This window comes from Seriola dumerili, unplaced genomic scaffold, assembly GCF_002260705.1.
Source record: "Seriola dumerili isolate Sdu_G_001 unplaced genomic scaffold, Sdu_1.0 BDQW01000321.1, whole genome shotgun sequence".
Lineage (NCBI taxonomy): Eukaryota > Metazoa > Chordata > Actinopteri > Carangiformes > Carangidae > Seriola > Seriola dumerili.
The window spans coordinates 3,983,431-4,001,233 of NW_019174576.1; the positions used below are offsets into that span (position 1 = coordinate 3,983,431).

The window sequence follows — 17,803 nt, forward strand, 5'->3', positions numbered from 1 at the left end:
GTACTCTGCTGACTCACAGCTTATGTAGATATAATGATCTATGTGTGTGTGTGTGTGTGAGACAGAAAGTTGGGATGCCCCTTCATTTACCAAATAAAGAATACAAAGTAAGTTATAAGCTGAAAACTGAACCAAACATACACTCAATGCCAATAATAGACATTATGAAGGGGAAACCAGGCTATAACATAAAACCAAATTTGTCAAAAATGTTGTGTTTTTACAGCAGAAATGTTTCCTTCTCCTCTCTTGTTTAAGATTGAAGATGCCAAATTGGCTGCTAAGGTATATGTTATACTGCTTTAATAAAGCGTATGTAGGTGTTTTTAGCGCATGTATATGGTTACAACCTCAGAGTCTGCTTTGTAAAGGCTAAATTGTTCAAGCATTGTAGCAAGTCACAACTTCCATCCATTATTTATCACAAGTTGAACACAAAAAGTTATGCAGATTTTTTTTTTTTAAAAAAAGAAGTGATGATTCTGAAATTGCAGACTTTTTTTAAATAGGGTTATGATATGGATATGGTGTTTTATAGGCATTGTATTTATGGTTTGTGTTTTGTGTGTTGTGGCGAGGAGGAGAGAGGCAACCTCATTTACAGCCAGAAACAGCTCAATGCTACCCCGGTGCGGTGGGCTTATGCTACAACATTTAGTATCAGTATGTAGTACTAATATTTTCTAAAGTGACAGGATGGAATATTTGTAATGCAATTGTAGCATCTATCAAATTATGAACAGGGTATAAGTTTGTCTGTAGCAAATAAGACAATCCTAGTGAACGCTGTAGCTGTCATTGCTATCTACCAGTGTTGTTCTTCATGCTGCCACCGCAAGGGGCCAAAGTAAGTGGCTGGTAAATAAGTCACCACCAGCTTATGTGTTGAAACAGCTCCACTAACTGACTGACTTTGTTATGATGACGTAAACCAAGTTTCTGACACATATCAATAGATAATTAGTCATTTGTTTAAATTAATTTAAATAATTTCAGTTTATTATTTATTAATGGTTTATACATGATGTATAACTTATCATCGTGCTTGTCATTCTAAAGTATGTATGTACATTCTGTCGTTAATAACTACAGGGACAAAGGCAAACTCTACTTTTAAACTGTACAATCAACTTTTTTTTTTTTTAATGAAACAATAACTTCAACAGGCAGATTTAAATGTACAGACAGAGAGACTAAACAGTCCCTCAGTACATGAAGCAATCATACGACAGTGAAAGGCTTTCTCTTCTTAAGTGTTTTTGATTAGGTCATGTCTGTTACACGTTGATTAAATGGAAAATGGTTCAGTGAGATGTTACAGTATTCAGCGAGCCTTTGCGTAAACCTTGAAGGGGTGCGGTGTTCGTGTCGATCCAGTGACTCCCTCTGTACTCAGCTCGACTCCGTCGGGAACAGAGAAAGTGAACTTCTGTAGTAAACCTACAAAAAACAGGAACAGCTCCATCTTGGCCAGGCCTTCTCCAAGACACACACGCTTCCCTGAAGAGTCCACAAACGCACACACATGGGGGTGTAAGAGCACAGGATAACACTTATGTTGTGGTTCAGGTTATGCTAAAGATTGAGGTGAATATGGTTAACCTGCAGAGAAAGGCAGGTAAGCTTCTCTCTTCACAAACTTTCCCTCAGCATCTAGGAAGTGCCCAGGGTTGAAGGTATCCGGAGTCTCCCATTCATCCTTGTCCATCAGCACGGAGGTCAGGAAGGGCATTACAGCCGTGCCCTAAAAAAAGAGATCCATAACAGGCTAACACCAAGCTATGCTGCAGCCACAACCCTCACATTTTTCATTCAAGTTGTAATCCTGTTTACACTTTAAATTACAGTGATGTAGATGCACCTTGGGGATGAAGTAACCACCCAGTGTCGTGTCCTTGGCAGCCATTCTGAGTCCGTTAAGAGGAACGATGTTGCCAATCCTCTGGATTTCGTGGATGACAGCGTCAGTGTAAGGCAAGTTGGGTCTGTCAGCCATAGTGGGCTGGCGGGTCTGTCCAATCTCTCTGTCTATCTCTGCCTGGACTTTTTCTAGATATTCAAGAAAGCAGTGATTTTAGCTTATAGCAATTGGAGAAAGATTTTAAATTGCATTTGATGCCCTGATCTGTAATCTAACACCGTGATCCTGCATTCATGCCAGGTCAGATTCCCATTGACATTCACATTAACACACAACAGCAACTTTCTTTTCTTTTATCAAACAGAGGTGTAACATTTTTTACAACTTCCCTAATATACATGTTCTTTAAATGTTCTCATGTTGCTGACACGTGCTTGCAAAGTGTTCCTCCGTTATTTTCTAACTGAACTGCATTTTTACAGAGAAAAACATTTATCTGAACAATTTAACTGCTCTTACATTGAATACATATAGTCATGGTCCCCTCAGGATGAATTGTATAAACTTTGCTGATCCCTTAATGTTTCATCTCACACCATTACCAGGTAAAACATTTTGAATTTCACCAGTACTTTGGTTAATATCCCATTACCTGCAGAGAACATGGCATTCCCATCAACCACAGTTTTGTATCTGGTGCTAATTAGCAAATGTTAGCATGCTAACATTCTCAACTGAGATGGTGAACATATTTATCATTATTATTTCTTAATATTATGATGCTAGCATTGTAATTATGAGCGTGATGTTAGCATGCAGCTCAAAGTACGGCCTAAGTCACCTACCCTGGACGTCAGGGTTTTTGATGAGGTAAACCAAAGCCCATTGCAAAGTGGTGGAGGTTGTTTCTGTTCCAGCTAGGAACAGATCCGTAGAGCACAGAGCCATGTTGGTCTCAGTGAATCCCAGGTCAGAGTCTTTGTGCTGCTCACAAATGCAGATGAGGAAAGTGAATGATTAGGAGTTGACAGAGAGGGCTACAACTGTACAGTGCTGTGTGTGTAATGCAGTTGTTCACATACATTCTCCATTTCAATGAGGAAAGCGTCAATGTAGTCCCGGGGATTGCTGTGGTCCAGGTCGTCCTTGTGCCTCTTTACCTCCTGAGTGATGAAGTCTTTAACAGCATCAAAGTGCCTGAATACGTCATTGTGAGGACCTGGCAAGAGCTTCATCACTCCAGGGAACGTCTCATACAGCTAGAGAAAATTTCATTCACATTATCTCCCTTCACCTTTTGAATTTTGACCCACAATCCCACCAGAGCGCTGTCTCTCTGACTATCATTGAAATAAACTCAGATTATTGACTCACTTGAACCCATATGGAGCCCTCCAGCCGAAGGACCTCGGCCAGATTATTCAATATGGTCTGGAAGTTGTGGTCACTGTAGTCAAAGCGTCTCCCCATCACCAGCTGGCAAATAATGTTGGACACAGCGTTGCTGAAGAGGCCTACTGTGCTAAAAGGTTCACCTGGAGGAGAAAAGTCCACTTGTTAGGACAACTCCATTTTGCTGAGGATGTTTTGCTGCTTCTCATGTAGGATTATGATTTTATAATACATTAATTTTAAACAACCTTTCTCCTTCTCTATCTCCTCCTGCAGGTATTTGATCTCCTCACAGATACTCTGCTCCATGATGCTTTTGCCAAAACCAAAGTTGCGCAAGGTAGACAAGGCAAATCGCCGCTGTCTCTTCCATGTTTCACCATTACTCATGAACAGACCGTCTGCACACAAGCATGCAGAAGAGAAAGGGTTAATTGCAGGAACTAATTTCTGCACTGGATGACATAAGAGAAAGAGAAAAATTTTTACACCTGTGGTTCCTGAGTAAAACCTGTCACTGGCTGGACTGTATGGTCGATCCACAAAGTTTTCAGCTTGTGTAACTAAGGCTTGCTTCACCATCTTATACCCAGACACAAGCACCACCTTGCTGCTGCCAAATCGGATGCTGAATACATTCCCATAGATGTCAGCCATCTGGAGACATCAGAGAGGGACAAACACTGGTGAGCCACAAAACACTACTGCATTTTTTAACTTTTTAAATTGTTCAGAAACAAAACCTACCAATGCTTGATGAGAAACAAATGGGCTACCAGGTGTGTCAAGCATGCTTAGATGTTAGAATTTGCCATTTATATGTACAATTTGACCACAATATGTCAGTATCTGTCGGTTATTTCTACGTTTTTTATAAACATTTTAAATGCAAATGCACATTTCCTGAAGTGTGTAGACAATTTAAAGTTACATTCTCTAGATTAATTACTAAATTTGATTGAACTGAGGATAGTATCGGCAGGTGGAAGGAACTCTTTCTTAGCAGCAGATTTTTCATTTTCAATGTGTGCACTCAAATTATTCACTGCTCGGCCTCCCGGGGAAAGCCTATGCCTCAAGGGATCATGGGAGTTTGCCCATCCAGTCTACATGTGCTTTGTGGACTTGGAGAAAGCCTTGGATAGGATTTCAAGACGCAGTCGGTTTAAGGGCCACAGAATTTTCTCTCTGCTATTTGCAGATGTGAAGCAACTCGGATGAGGGTCAGCACCTCCAGGTCTGATGTCATGGTTCTCAGCCGGAAAGCGGTGGATTGCTCTCTGTGGCTTGGGATGGAGTTTAGGTATCTTGGGGTCTTGCTCAAGTGCTGAGAAACCAACTGGGGCAAAGCTCTTGATTCACCAGTCGATCTTCATTCCAACCCTGACCTATGGTCATGATCTTTGGGTAGTGACAAGGTGACAAGGTGACAAGGAAGTGAAAGAACGACGTCACGGTTACAGAACACACTGGAGAGATTATATAATTCATCTGGTCTGGGATTACTTTGCTTAACCTGCTGCCACTGTGACCCGACCCTACATAAGCGGCAGAAAATGGAGGAATGGATGGATTCTCTTGACGAATTACAAAATTTGATCTGATCAAAGTTATACTTATTTTTATTGCACACATAAGCCACTATCCTAAGAGTGATTGCACAATAGTGTTTGTGAAAGATCTTGAACTGATTGTAAATTCTATTAAATCAGTTACCATATTTAAATGTATTAGAATATCTTAATAAAATTCACATTTGAAATTAGAAATATGCACAACAATTTCTTTAAAAACTCAAAGTGACAAAATATAGTTGAAATAATAAAAAGTCTTCTAAGGTGAAGCCTCCTATGTATTGAACTGTACCTTGGAAAAACAAATGTGTTGATCTTCGCTGTCCACATTGAATAAATTCCCCACAAAGGGCAGAGCCAGCGGTCCTGGAGGATAATTTGGTGGATTCCTGTTTTTGAGATAATCTGCTATAAGAAGGAAAATAAAGATAAAGAGCAACACTCCTTTGAGGTCCAAACTCAACAAAAAATTATAAAGCCACATGGTGAAAGAGAGCCAAGCAGCAGCAGCAGGAGGGAGGTCTGTGATTTTCAAGATTTTCCTCTTCCTCACTTGAAAACACCTGTGTTTGTATAATGCCTGTTCACGCTCAGTGGCTACACACTAATACACACCAACATAACTGGACAGACAAAAAAAGTAAATCAGAAACAGTACAAAGGTGCTTGTGACATTGTAGTTACATAACCAGTTTCAGATACGCCCATCTTTGCCTTGACAAACAAGACCTCTGTCAGGGCAGGTATGATGAAACTTAAAGCATATATATAAATAATGAAATATTTTTTTTGGCTCAAAATAGTTTAGTTTTCATCACTCATGAGCGACAACATTGTCTGCTGAGCAGTATGTGTTTCAGTGACCTTAGACAGAGACTCAATGTTCATTGTGTAGCCTATGACCTGTCTGATAGATGATAAATAAATGATGTGGTGTGCGAAATAAACAAAAAGGTTAATAATAACACCTGATAACCTTGACATAAACCATGTGATGATGATTCCAGGTGTCAAGCCAACAACACAAAGTGCAGTGGGAATAAAAGGCATGAGAATTTTCTTAGAAATGGCAGAAATGTAAATCATATATGCCAACTGTTTTGCAAGGAACAGCAAAAATCACTTATTGATTTAAGAACAAAATACGACATAACTAATACAGATTTTTTTTTTTTTTTTTTTAAAGAATAGTTTCAATACATGTGTTTTGTACATTCCCTCATTAACTGAAAAGAATTAACAGTTTAAGTTAATAGTATTACTGGATAGAGTGCTGACTGCCACCCCAATTACAAATCTGAGAATTGCCACTTCTTATTTTGCCTCCTCCTTAAAACTCCCGGAGGATAATTCCCCAAACTATCCTAGATGCAAAATCAAAGAAGGAACATTTATGCATCTTTTTTTTGGCATTTGTTTGTGGAAAGCTATTCATGCTTTCAATAAATCACTGTTAGATATAGAAGTTAATATTAATCCACGTATGTGTCTTCTACACTAAAGACCATGTCTGATATACAATACTTTACAGCTGTGGATCACAGGATGAGGTGTGATCCATTAACAGCAACATGAGAAAAAGGTGGGAATAGGATACATTTAATGAAATCAATGCATAGACCAAATCATAGGCAACAAATATACCCAAGGGTTTTTGTTATTAGTATTATTTATTATTGAATGGGAGACACTGTTATTGGAGTTGTTGAAACTTGAAGCTTAACAACTTGCATATCCATCATCATAGATGTCATTAAATGATGCAAAGTTCACAGAGTTGTTTGTGTGTCAGAGTGCACTGTTGTGTTATATAAATCCAAACAGAGCAGTTAAAACCCTTACGTAATCAATACATTGTCAGTATTAGGTCATTACATTAAGTAACACTCAAAGGAACGATGGTTAATGAACCTGTAGATAAAAGCTTGTCACGCCACTGATAGATACTGGATCAGGACACAGATATGTTACAGCAGTAGATTATTTTTTAGTTTAGTTTTAGTAAATTAACTGTAACATTTGTAGCAAGCAAGTCACCAAACTCCATGTAATAATGATGAACGACATGTACCAAGTTTAAACCAGATGTACTTCTGAGTGCAGCAAAACTAAAAGGCAAGTTTGGGTAAAATGATAATTAGTTTTTATTGTGCACAACAACACAGTCTTAAAACCACATTGAAGGTAATTGGGTTTTATTTACATCTGGGGGCAAAATGTTTTCCAAGTTCCACTTTGATTTTTTTGGTCTTGAAGAAGAATATATTGATCCTGCTCAGCGATGCTTGCTTTTTGTTTAGAGTGGAGAACATCAGCGAGGTATGGCTAGCATCTTGAACTCCTCTGGGGAATGGGTGAAGCCCAGCACACCCTCCAAGCTGGGCATCTCTCCAGGAGCGGGAGAGAAGGTGAAGCGCTGGAGGAGGGATGCAAAGAAAAGGAACAGCTCCATTTTGGCCAGGTGCTCCCCTAAACACACACGTTTACCTGTGGAGAAACAGTCCACAGCCGCTTTAGCTCAGCAGATTCCTCACATATGATACATGTGCCAAATATGAATTATGTTGGCACCAATTCTTGTAAATCAGATTGTATTACTGAAATCAAGAAGTGAAGAACAAACCCGCTGAAAATGGCAAGAAAGCGTTTCTCCTTCGGAACTGACCCTCTGAGTCCAAGAAATGCTCAGGATTGAAGTTATCTGGAGTCGCCCATTCATTCTTATCAAGCAACACAGATGCTAGTATTGTCACAATAGCTGTGCCCTGGAAAAAGAGTCATGAGATTTTTTTTTTATATCAGCTATGTATTAATAACTTTACAACTTTTACAACCAGTCATTCTCTGGTAAATAGTCCCTTACTTTGGGTATGAAGTATCCTCCCAGTGTAGCGTCTTTGCTGGCCATTTTGGGGAATCCCAGCGGAACAATATTTCCCATCCTCTGGACCTCATGGATGACAGCGTCAGTGTAGGGCAGGTTGGGCCTATCGGCCATGGTGGGGTGGCGAGATTGTCCGATCACTCGGTCTATCTCTTCCTGGACTTTCTCTGAGTGAGGGAGTGCGGTCAGTCAGTACACAACAGACAGCTCATTGGCCATTATAACCTTCATGAGAATACTCGAGTCCTTAACATGATAAATGAGGATGAATTGACTCACTCTGTATCTCTGGGTAGTGTATCATGTAAAGGAGCGCCCAGCGTAAAGTGGTGGCAGCTGTTTCTGTCCCGGCCTCGATCAGGTCGAGGGTGCAAATCAGCAGGGTTTCAATGTTGAAGCCAGCCGAAGGATCCTCTTTTTTCTGGCAGTGTGTCAACAGAAAAAAAAAAAGTTTATTTTATGATGTTATGCACAGGTCTGTGCTCTTAGAGGCTGCTTCATATATTATCATTCATAGATGGAACATGACATTTTATAGTAATAATTTACTGGATTGTGGACTTTCTTTCACACAAATTTAACCTCTTACTTTCCCAGTTAATTACTAATAGTGTGTTCACACACACGGGTCTCTGTCAGCATGACTCATTGAAACTACTGGCTCATCGTGACTGTAGCAGTTGACATGTATGAAGACAGTTTGTCGGGTTCAAGAAGAGTTGATTTAAATATCTGAACAACTCTAAATATCTTTTATATGGACGGATGGGATGTGTTTCAATCTGAGCAGAGTTGTGTGCAGGACCTTTAACGGTGAAAGTGAAAACTATATTCATGTTATGTGGTTGATTTGTGCATCGTATGATGATTGTTCATTTTTTGTTTTTTTTCATTCATGGACTGATGAATCGGTTTTTCTGTTGAAATGACCATGAAGGGAAAATAACTAACTCAGTTTAACAGTACTCCACTGGGCATTATTGAAAATGTAAAAACATCTTGCCTTCTCCATCTCCGCCAGGTAAACGTCGACATAATCACGAGGGTCATTGGCGTTCCACTCCTCCTGGTGTTTCTCTATTTCCTTCCTCAGGAACATCACGATCTCTTTGTAGTTGCTGTGGAAAGTCTGGTGAGGTCCTGGCAGGTACTTCAGCAAGCCAGGGAAGGCATCATACAGCTGTTTGATGTAATAAAGTCTCATATCAGTTATAGACCAGCAGTACAGTTTGTTTTGTGATCACAAGATAATAGTTAAAAGACGAATTACCTGTGTTTGGGGAGAGCCAGCGAGCAAAACGGCCTCATTGTCCAACTCCAGAACCTTGCGAAAGTTTTGATCACTGTATTCAAAGCGATGTCCAAAGACCACAGAGGAGATGATGTTACTCACTGCATTGGTTATGGTGTAGTGGGGGTTGAATTGTCTTCCTGGGAATATAGTAAATCAAATTTGAGCAATAGTAAATCATCCTAAAACGGCAAACAATTAAGGTAAATCACACGAGCCATCTACTTGCCTTGTTCCTCTTGGAAAGCTTCACAAAGAATGTTGCTTTCCACTTCAATATATTTTTCCAGCGACTTCTGGCCCTCTCCAAAGTAACGCAGGTGAGTGTTGGTAAACTTCCTCTGTTTCTTCCACAGGTAACCATTGCTCAAAGCTATGCCTGTGAAAATGTTATATCAAATTGTTAACAAAGCAAACAGGCTGTGCACAAAGCCCGATGCACGATGAACAGAAACGCTTGATGTCACTCCCTAATCTCTGCAGTTTGGTGCGTCCTATTAGACAGTGACGAGTTGTAGACACCAACGTATCAACACTACACGTATTCAGCATTCACATTATAATTTATCCCACATGAGCCGGCTGTCCAAACCAGGATTTCAGGTTATAGTTATAGAGAAAAGCCATTTGTTATACCATTTTATTTACCTACTCACCAAGGCCCTTGAAGACAACATGGAAGAGAGGAACGACAGGTCGGTCAACAAAGCTGTCCAGCTGGTTGACAAGAGCTTCTTTGACCATCTTGTATCCTGAAATAAACACCATCCTCTCGCTGCCTCTCCTCAAGCTAAACACGGGGCCGTACTCCTGAGCAAGCTGTATTCAAAAACAACATACTTTTCAAGAAGGAAATGTTTGTCAAAGACATTTTGAAACTTTCAGTATATAAATTATGCATTAGAAATAAAGGCTGTTTTGTCAGCTGAAACGCTAAAAGTGTGTCAAATAACATCAATACTTCACTAAAAAAGGACAAACTTTGAAGTATTGAAGTAGTTCCTCATTGCAACCACTGCTACAAAAGGTTCTACTATTCTGCTAAATTCACCTTGTGCATGCTGTTACCCTGTGTTGATGTAGTTTGTCATTGTTTGGTGTATCCAATGTTCAATAAGTAATGACTGACATTTTTTGTATGAGACTGTGATAAATCTGAACCTTTGCAGTGGTCTTTGTAACAATCACTGTAATTTGAGTCATTTTCCATGAGGTGCAGCATTATTTTTTTTTACCATCTGTCAATCAAGCAGCAGAAAATATACGTTGGTTTGGGTGAAATACATGAGCACACACTGATACGAAACTGACACTTGTTGAGAAAAACTTTTTAATTGCAATCTTATGATGTGTATGTATCATTAGTCCTTGCTCTCCTCATGTTGACAACACTACTCTATTTAAACCCTCTGCCCCATGGATATTAAAAAACTTCCTCTCTTTGTAAAAACTCAAGCACACACTCAATAAAGTGTTACTGGTCACCTCACCTTCTCCATTGTTTTGAAGTCAACTCCAGTGAAGACATTTCCTAGAAAAGGCACAGCCCAGGGTCCAGGTGGGAAGTTGTGAGGCCTCCAGTTTCTTACCACATCAGTCAAAAGTAACAATACAAAACCAAACAAGAGCCAACCAGTAAAGTCCATGCAATCAAAAATCGCTTGAAAAATCATGATGAAGATATTTCAAAAGGTCCACTGTTTGATCCTGCACGTTATTTGGGAGAGGAGTGCAGGAAACTGGAAAAAGAAAAACAGGGGAACAGCAAGGGAATGTTATGTTACGTAACACTTATGTCCTCTCTGGACCTCTGAAGTGAAAAACAAGGCTGGAGCTTGAACTTTTCAACCATACTGTTGCACATGCACTGCATGTTAGGGACACAAGGCGGGCTTCCCAATAATTTTAATAAGATAATTTATCTTTGATCAATCAATAAATCAAGTACCAATGTAAAGTCATATTCAAATACATTATAGTTTTTGTACAGTAGATGGATTTTATACATGTGTGTACATAGGTTTAGCGGCCAGACACATTTGGCCCAGTATCAAAGTGTGCAGCAATAAAATAATTCAGTAATTGACAATGACATTGCACAACCCTTACCTTTACCATTACCTAACCCTAAGTATAGCCTTATGTCTAAATTAAAGTCTTAACCATTAAACAGCCTTCTGGAGAAATGAAGACCATTTAGGACACCCAGCAGCAAATAAAGTAGTTAGAGTTAGCCCCACCTTCACCAACTGCAACATTAAAGTAGTCCTAATGCTTACACATTAATGCATCTATAGCCTTCTTCAAATAGGCCTAACATGTATGATAAGGTCATTCTGCATAATGAGAACTTTTTGACTATAATGTAATAGCCTAATGTGCTTTTATTTAAGTAATTATTTTAATGCAGGACGTTTACTTGTATCAGAGTTATTTCTACACCGTGGCATGTTTAAGTAAATATCTGAGTTATTCCTCCGCCACTAACAGGCACACACGCGCTTTTATTTTGAAAAAACAAAACGCCGGAAATACTGTCTTGTTATCACAGTTACCTCTCTGGTTCCTGGAGTTAAGACAATGTCCCAGTGTGGTTACAAACTTGATTGAGCTCTGTGCAGTCGTGACATGTACTGCTATAAAACAAGGAAGCTAGTATAAACAAGCCAACGAATGGAGACAATATACGGGTTACTCGGCCTGGAGTGGATAGACGCCTGGAGTATTTTGATATTTCTGTGCGTTTTCCTGCTGTTGGCTGATGTTTTGAAGAACAGAGTGCCGTCAGACTTTCCTCCTGGACCGTGGGCTCTGCCTTTGATTGGTGATCTTCATCGCATTGATCCCACCAGACTTCACCTGCAGTTCACAGAGGTATGTCTCTATAAATACAGTGCGAATGCCGTTCAGTCAAATGGCTCAGGAAAAACAAGAGAAAACAACAAAACATCCTTAGGATCAAGTACCCACTACCCATTGCTTTTCGTTGCACATTCTACATTTTTAAATAAATATTACTTTTTTTTTAATTTAGTAATATTCATTTCAAAATCAAATAAATAAATAAATAAATATGTCTGTGAATGAAAAGTCCAGAAAGTGAAAACTCCATTTCTCCATGAATTAGTTTCAGGAAAGTTCCCCTGGGAAATGTAAGAAACCATTAACTTATGTGCAAGAAGACTGCAGAAATGGACTTAGCCTTCAAAAGTAAAAACTCAACCAAACTGTTTGGCCCAGTTTAAACAGAGTCAAATATCCCCTGTGTTATGTAATCAAGTGAAATAGCACCATTAGCACTGGATGTAGAGCCAAAGGGGTTAGGTAGCTCCAGAGTCTCAAGTCATTGCATCAAGTGTTATGAAATGTTGACGGACAGTTCACTGGCAACCATTTTAACTCTTTGTTAATCATTTAACTCATTCTGAGCCAGAAATGTTCTGGTTCCAGCTTCTCAAATGTAAATATTTACTGATGTTCTTACTAAATTGAATCTCTTTGGGAATGTCTGGAGATGGCCTTTTTTTTTTTTTTTTACCTTAACCCTAACTCAAATATTGGCAAATACATTTTGTGGAAAACATTTTACAAGCAAGAATAGTAAGAAATACTGTAAGAAGGGCCACCAGGTTGCACAGGGAACAAAGAGAGAGAAGAAAAGCTCTTGTCCAATACCTTGTCATAACCTGGACCTTATCCTAGGTTGGAGTGCCTCCTCTTCAGTGATGCCACGTACTGTATGCTTCATCATCAAATGTGTCAGAATTACATCTCACTGTCTGTTTACTCAACATGGTGATAGCCACAAATTTGCCCTCAAACACAGCCATCTATTACCCTTAATATTTCACTGAAGAAACAGTCACCACCAGACTTAAAAAATAAGATGCAAACCAATTAGGAATGAAAGATGAGGTCTGCAGTTGTTTGAGTTTTCTTTAACCAGCCTCTAGTGGCTTTAATAGGAACTGCATGTGGAGTCACTCCCTAGCCACCCAGTCATGTTTGCAACGTGGTCTCTTTTCATGAGACGTGTAATATTTGTGAGACTGCATTATTCAAATAGCTGCACTCACAACTTTACACTTGCAATAATAATGCTTTTTTTTTTTTACACAGCCTAGAGTCACTATTGTCAATGGCAAATCCAGAGATTAAACATGGTGTGTTCAGTTTGCAGAGAAATATGGAAACGTTTTCAGCCTTCGCATCTTTGGTGGACGGTGTGTGGTTATTAATGGCTATAAACTTGTGAGAGAAGCCCTGGTCCAAAGAGGAGAGGACTACACAGATCGTCCCATCATACCACTGTTTGCTGATTCAGTTGGGAATAGAGGTAGTCTGCGTTGCAGGTTATTTAAACAGTTCCTAGTTGATGATCAGTGAGGCCAGAAGTATCAGACATACACCATGTGAAGCGTATTAACATTTAATTTGTGGTATTTACATTCAGGTCCTGTTACATATGGTTTAATGCTATTTTGTGTTTTTCCAAAAGGTCTTGTGTTATCAAATGGTAATCCATGGAAGCAGCAGAGGAGATTTGCTCTTCATACTCTCAGAAACTTTGGTTTGGGCAAGAAAACTCTGGAGCCATCCATCCAGCAGGAGTGCCGATATCTCACTGAGGCTTTCGCAGTTCATCAAGGCACTAAACAAATCTTATTTTGTATATATATATATATATGTGTGTGTACATATATGGCTTTGGCTGGTACTGTATATATTTATTTGATGTTTCTATCTCCTCTCTTTTACAGGAAAACCCTTTAATGCCCTGCCACTGATAAACAATGCTGTGTCCAACATCATCTGCTGCTTGGTGTTTGGGGATCGATTTGAGTACACTGACGAGCACTACAAGTCTATTCTTCAGAACTTCAGTGATGTAGTGTCCTTACAGGAAAGTTTGGTGATACAGGTTAGCTAAGATAGTGCACACAGTAACCTTTTTAAAATCAAAATTTATCCAGCCAGAGACCAAAAAATGAATCGTGTATTTTAACAACAATATTTTAAAAAGATTCCATTACAACATAATTAAAATGAAACTAAATAAATAACAACTAAATAAAGAAAAAGGGTGAAAAAAATGGTCATAATGATCATCCACTCATAATGATCTGTTTGACCTGCACAGATGTGATCACTGTATCATGTTTCCACTGTACATCTATCAGATAAATGTAGTGGAGTAAAGACTAAAATATTTCCCTCTGAAATATATATCGGAGTAGAAGAAGAAGAATTGGTTTGAAATACTCAAGTACAAATACCCCATAACTGCACTGTAGTACAGTACTTAGTTACTTTCCACCACTATGTGTAACAAACAAACACACTAAAGCACTGAAGAATCTCCTGGACATGGGCTTACAGGTAATTTTGTTTACTGACAGCAGGTGGTGGGATTCATCAAAACCCATCAGACCTTCGCCAAGGCCAAACAACATACACCGAACCTCAGAGAAAAAAATTTAAATTATAGTAAATCATCCAGATCTGCTTCAAAATTGAATTGGTTCTTCTCCGGCCCATCCCCCATCCCTCCGCCAAGTTTGGTGCATATTACTTCCATAACTTTTGCATAATCCTTCCAACAAATAAACACACACACAGGTGAAAACATGACCTCCTTGGCAGAGGTGATAAGTGGACCACAACTACATACAACTGTCCATGAATGGTAATGCCTGATGTTTAGAAAATCTTTGTCTGTACTCAAGTGGTGAACTGTTGCCTGATTCTCAGATGAGCTGGTATCTGTCCTCCTGCTCTGTAGATTTACAACGCAATGCCCTGGCTCATGAAGTGGCTGCCTGGACCTCACAAGAAGATACTCACTCTGTTACAGAAGATTATTGACTTCATCGAAATCAAGATCAAGGAACACAGAGAAAACCTTGACCCCTCCTCACCACGAGATTACATCGATTCCTTCCTCATAGAAATGGGAGACGTGAGTGTTTTTATTTGACTGTACCATGTTTGTTCATAATGCATTTTCAAATGAAATATGTCAACTGACTACTGTCTCTTTCTGTCATTAATAGAAGGAAGACAAAGATTCTGGTTTTGATTTAAAAAATTTGTGTATTTGCACCCTGGACCTGTTTGGTGCTGGAACTGAAACTACTACTACTACTTTACGGTGGGGACTTCTATACATGATCTACTATCCTCACATACAAGGTGTGTGTGTGTGTGTGTGTATGTGCACGTGCGTGTGTACGTGTGTGCGAGTCCCTCCCCATGCCTGCATCCTTTGCATGCATCTTGACATAACTTCATAGTATCAGGGCCCTCTCATAGGTCAAGCCTGTGCTGACTGAGAAAGAGAAAATGGGAGGGAGGGAGGTTTTGCACATAATTTCCCCTTCTGTTTGTGCAGTTTCACAATGTTTCCTGTTTTCACTGTGTGCAGAGAGAGTCCAGGCTGAGATAGATGCTGTGGTTGGTTCATCCAGACAGCCCTCTGTGACTGACAGAGAAAACATGCCCTATACTGATGCAGTCATCCATGAGATCCAGAGAATGGGCAACATCATCCCACTTAATGTGGTCCACATGGCAAACAAGGACACCACGTTCGACAAGTACACAATTCCAAAGGTACATGATGGACATTTTTAGAAAGAACTGCTTTGTGTGGGCATTTGGCTTATTGTTTGTTTTCTATTATATATTATATTTTTTGGCATAGTTTTTGAATGCCCTACTTTTTTTGCCACTCACTCCAAAATCATCACCTTTTTGACATTTTTCAGGCCAGTCAATGCTTTTGATTAATATATTTCTCCAGGGCACCATAATCATACCCACACTGCACTCGGTCTTACATGATGAGTCGATGTGGGAAACTCCACACTCCTTCAACCCTCAACACTTTCTGGACCAGGATGGTAAATTTAGGAAGAGAGAGGCTTTCCTTCCCTTTTCAGCAGGTCAGTCAGCAGTTACAACCCTCCAAAACTCAGTTACATGTTGTTTAAATCAAGCTTTACGAAGGAATATGGGAAAAAAAAAACAGTTCACATCATTGCCTGTTATCAATAGTTTGACTGTGTAACTGTTTGCCATAACATTACTTAAATTGTTTGGTAAGATAGTTGGGAGGGGATGAGTGTCTCTATCTTATCCTTAGGTTGTTCCAGAGCTGTAGTAATATAATGTGATGAAAGCGGATCCCTTGAAGCTTTTGTGAGTCCGACTCATCTGATATATTGTGTATTCTCAGGTAAGCGCGTGTGTCTTGGGGAACAGCTGGCCAGGATGGAGTTATTCCTATTCTTTACCTCCGTCCTTCAGAGGTTTACCCTCTCGCCACCTGCTGGAGAGCAGCCCACTCTGGAGTCCAGGCTGGGAGGCGTTCACTGTCCCAAACCTTATCGTTTATGTGCCAAACCACGATAAACCACTAACTGTCCCAAACTGAACCAAGTTGGAGTAAAACACAATGTGGAAGTAGGCTACTTTTCTTCCTCTCAATCAGTCAGCCTTTACAATAAACTTTTATGCATTGAATTAAACTACTGTATTCAAATATGCAAAGAAAATCCTAAAAACATTCAGATTTTTTTTTATCACTAGGAGCTATTTTCCCACTGCACATTGTATTTGTCCAACTTTCTAAAACTTGATGTGTGTAAATTAATAAGATTGATGTTTACTTCATGCATCTCATTCAGACCTGTACATGTTCACATGGTGGTTTCAGTCTGTGGTTTGGGAGGTGAGAAAAACAGTCAGTGAGAGAATACCATGCCCCCAGGCTGGGTGCTGTTTATCAGCCTGACAATGTGCCATATCTGTTGTTGTAAAGGAATTTATTTAGTTTGTAGTAAACCGGATAATCAGTTTATGTGATGTTTGAAGTTAGTGTAACAGAAATCGTCAATAAACAATTACACCTGCATTTGAAGGCTTTCACAATGTTTGCTGTCTTAGATAGAAAGAAAGATAGATACTATATACTATAATATATATACTACTATATCTTCATGCATAAAGCACCAACTTCTACTACTTCACATATAAAACCTTTAGCTGTTTTTCTTGACCTGAACCTTTAACTTTTTGTATGAGGGCATAGTAGTTTAGCAAAACCATCAGCTTGAGGTCTCTTTTATCTTTACATGAACATACACACACTCTCACTTCTGGGTTTTCCCTCTAAAGCTTTTGGAGGTAGAAATTGAAAATAACAAGCAAAAGAAAATCACAAGAAGTACAGTAGCCTCACAAGGCCTCAGTCTGTGCAAATCTTTCCACATAACTGCACTTGACAATGAGGGATGATGAATATAAGCAAGAAGCCCAGTGAGAATGAGATATGGGCTGATTTCTTTTAATGTGACATGACCTCTTTCAAGCTAAAAGTGTAAGTTTGTTTTATTAACCTTAAGATAACCACTTATAGGACAAACCATTTATATTTATTATCAGTTGAGAGATATGAGTGTATTATTTCTAATGCTTTTGTTGTGATTTTTGATGAATCAACAGTGTATGTATTGATGGCCTTTGTTTTATCATTCACTGTATCAGCACATGTAGAATTACTGTAAGAAACCCTAAGAAATGTCAGCACCAGTAGAAAAAAGTTACGGTCAGCATCCTTTTTCAGAGCATACGTTGATGTCACACAACATGTTACAGGTTGGGTCGATCACTTCATGATGTGCTAGCAGCAGCGCATTTAATGAGAGCAGCTGACATTTCAAGTCATCTGAACGTTTGTGGTGATGAAAAACAAGACATCTGAAGTAGAACACCAAAGTCTGAATGTTCAAAGTCTTTGC

The 17,803-nt window shown here is 39.3% G+C and overlaps 3 protein-coding genes across 3 annotated transcripts; 1 reads left to right on the forward strand and 2 right to left on the reverse strand.

Annotated features, from left to right (window-relative positions):
- Positions 1-1,047: 1,047 nt before the first annotated feature.
- LOC111231918 (cytochrome P450 2J6-like) lies at positions 1,048-5,415 on the reverse strand. The gene is made up of 9 exons (XM_022759191.1): positions 5,120-5,415; positions 3,745-3,910; positions 3,502-3,654; positions 3,236-3,396; positions 2,944-3,120; positions 2,707-2,845; positions 1,862-2,049; positions 1,603-1,744; positions 1,048-1,500 (listed from the first exon to the last, which is right to left on the reverse strand). Exons 1-9 carry the CDS (start codon positions 5,309-5,311, stop codon positions 1,325-1,327), a joined length of 1,494 nt encoding a protein of 497 aa, XP_022614912.1. The 5' UTR covers positions 5,312-5,415; the 3' UTR covers positions 1,048-1,324.
- A 1,532-nt stretch (positions 5,416-6,947) lies between these two features.
- LOC111231934 (cytochrome P450 2J2-like) lies at positions 6,948-10,798 on the reverse strand. Its single transcript, XM_022759217.1, has 9 exons — positions 10,493-10,798; positions 9,659-9,821; positions 9,232-9,381; positions 8,982-9,142; positions 8,715-8,891; positions 7,991-8,132; positions 7,691-7,878; positions 7,451-7,592; positions 6,948-7,314 (listed from the first exon to the last, which is right to left on the reverse strand). Exons 1-9 carry the CDS (start codon positions 10,673-10,675, stop codon positions 7,139-7,141), a joined length of 1,482 nt encoding a protein of 493 aa, XP_022614938.1. The 5' UTR covers positions 10,676-10,798; the 3' UTR covers positions 6,948-7,138.
- A 775-nt stretch (positions 10,799-11,573) lies between these two features.
- Positions 11,574-16,917, forward strand: LOC111232055 (cytochrome P450 2J6-like). The gene is made up of 9 exons (XM_022759405.1): positions 11,574-11,876; positions 13,176-13,338; positions 13,501-13,650; positions 13,763-13,923; positions 14,785-14,961; positions 15,056-15,194; positions 15,427-15,614; positions 15,805-15,946; positions 16,240-16,917. The coding sequence occupies exons 1-9, from the start codon at positions 11,676-11,678 to the stop codon at positions 16,413-16,415; spliced, it is 1,497 nt and encodes a 498-aa protein (XP_022615126.1). The 5' UTR covers positions 11,574-11,675; the 3' UTR covers positions 16,416-16,917.
- Positions 16,918-17,803: the final 886 nt, after the last annotated feature.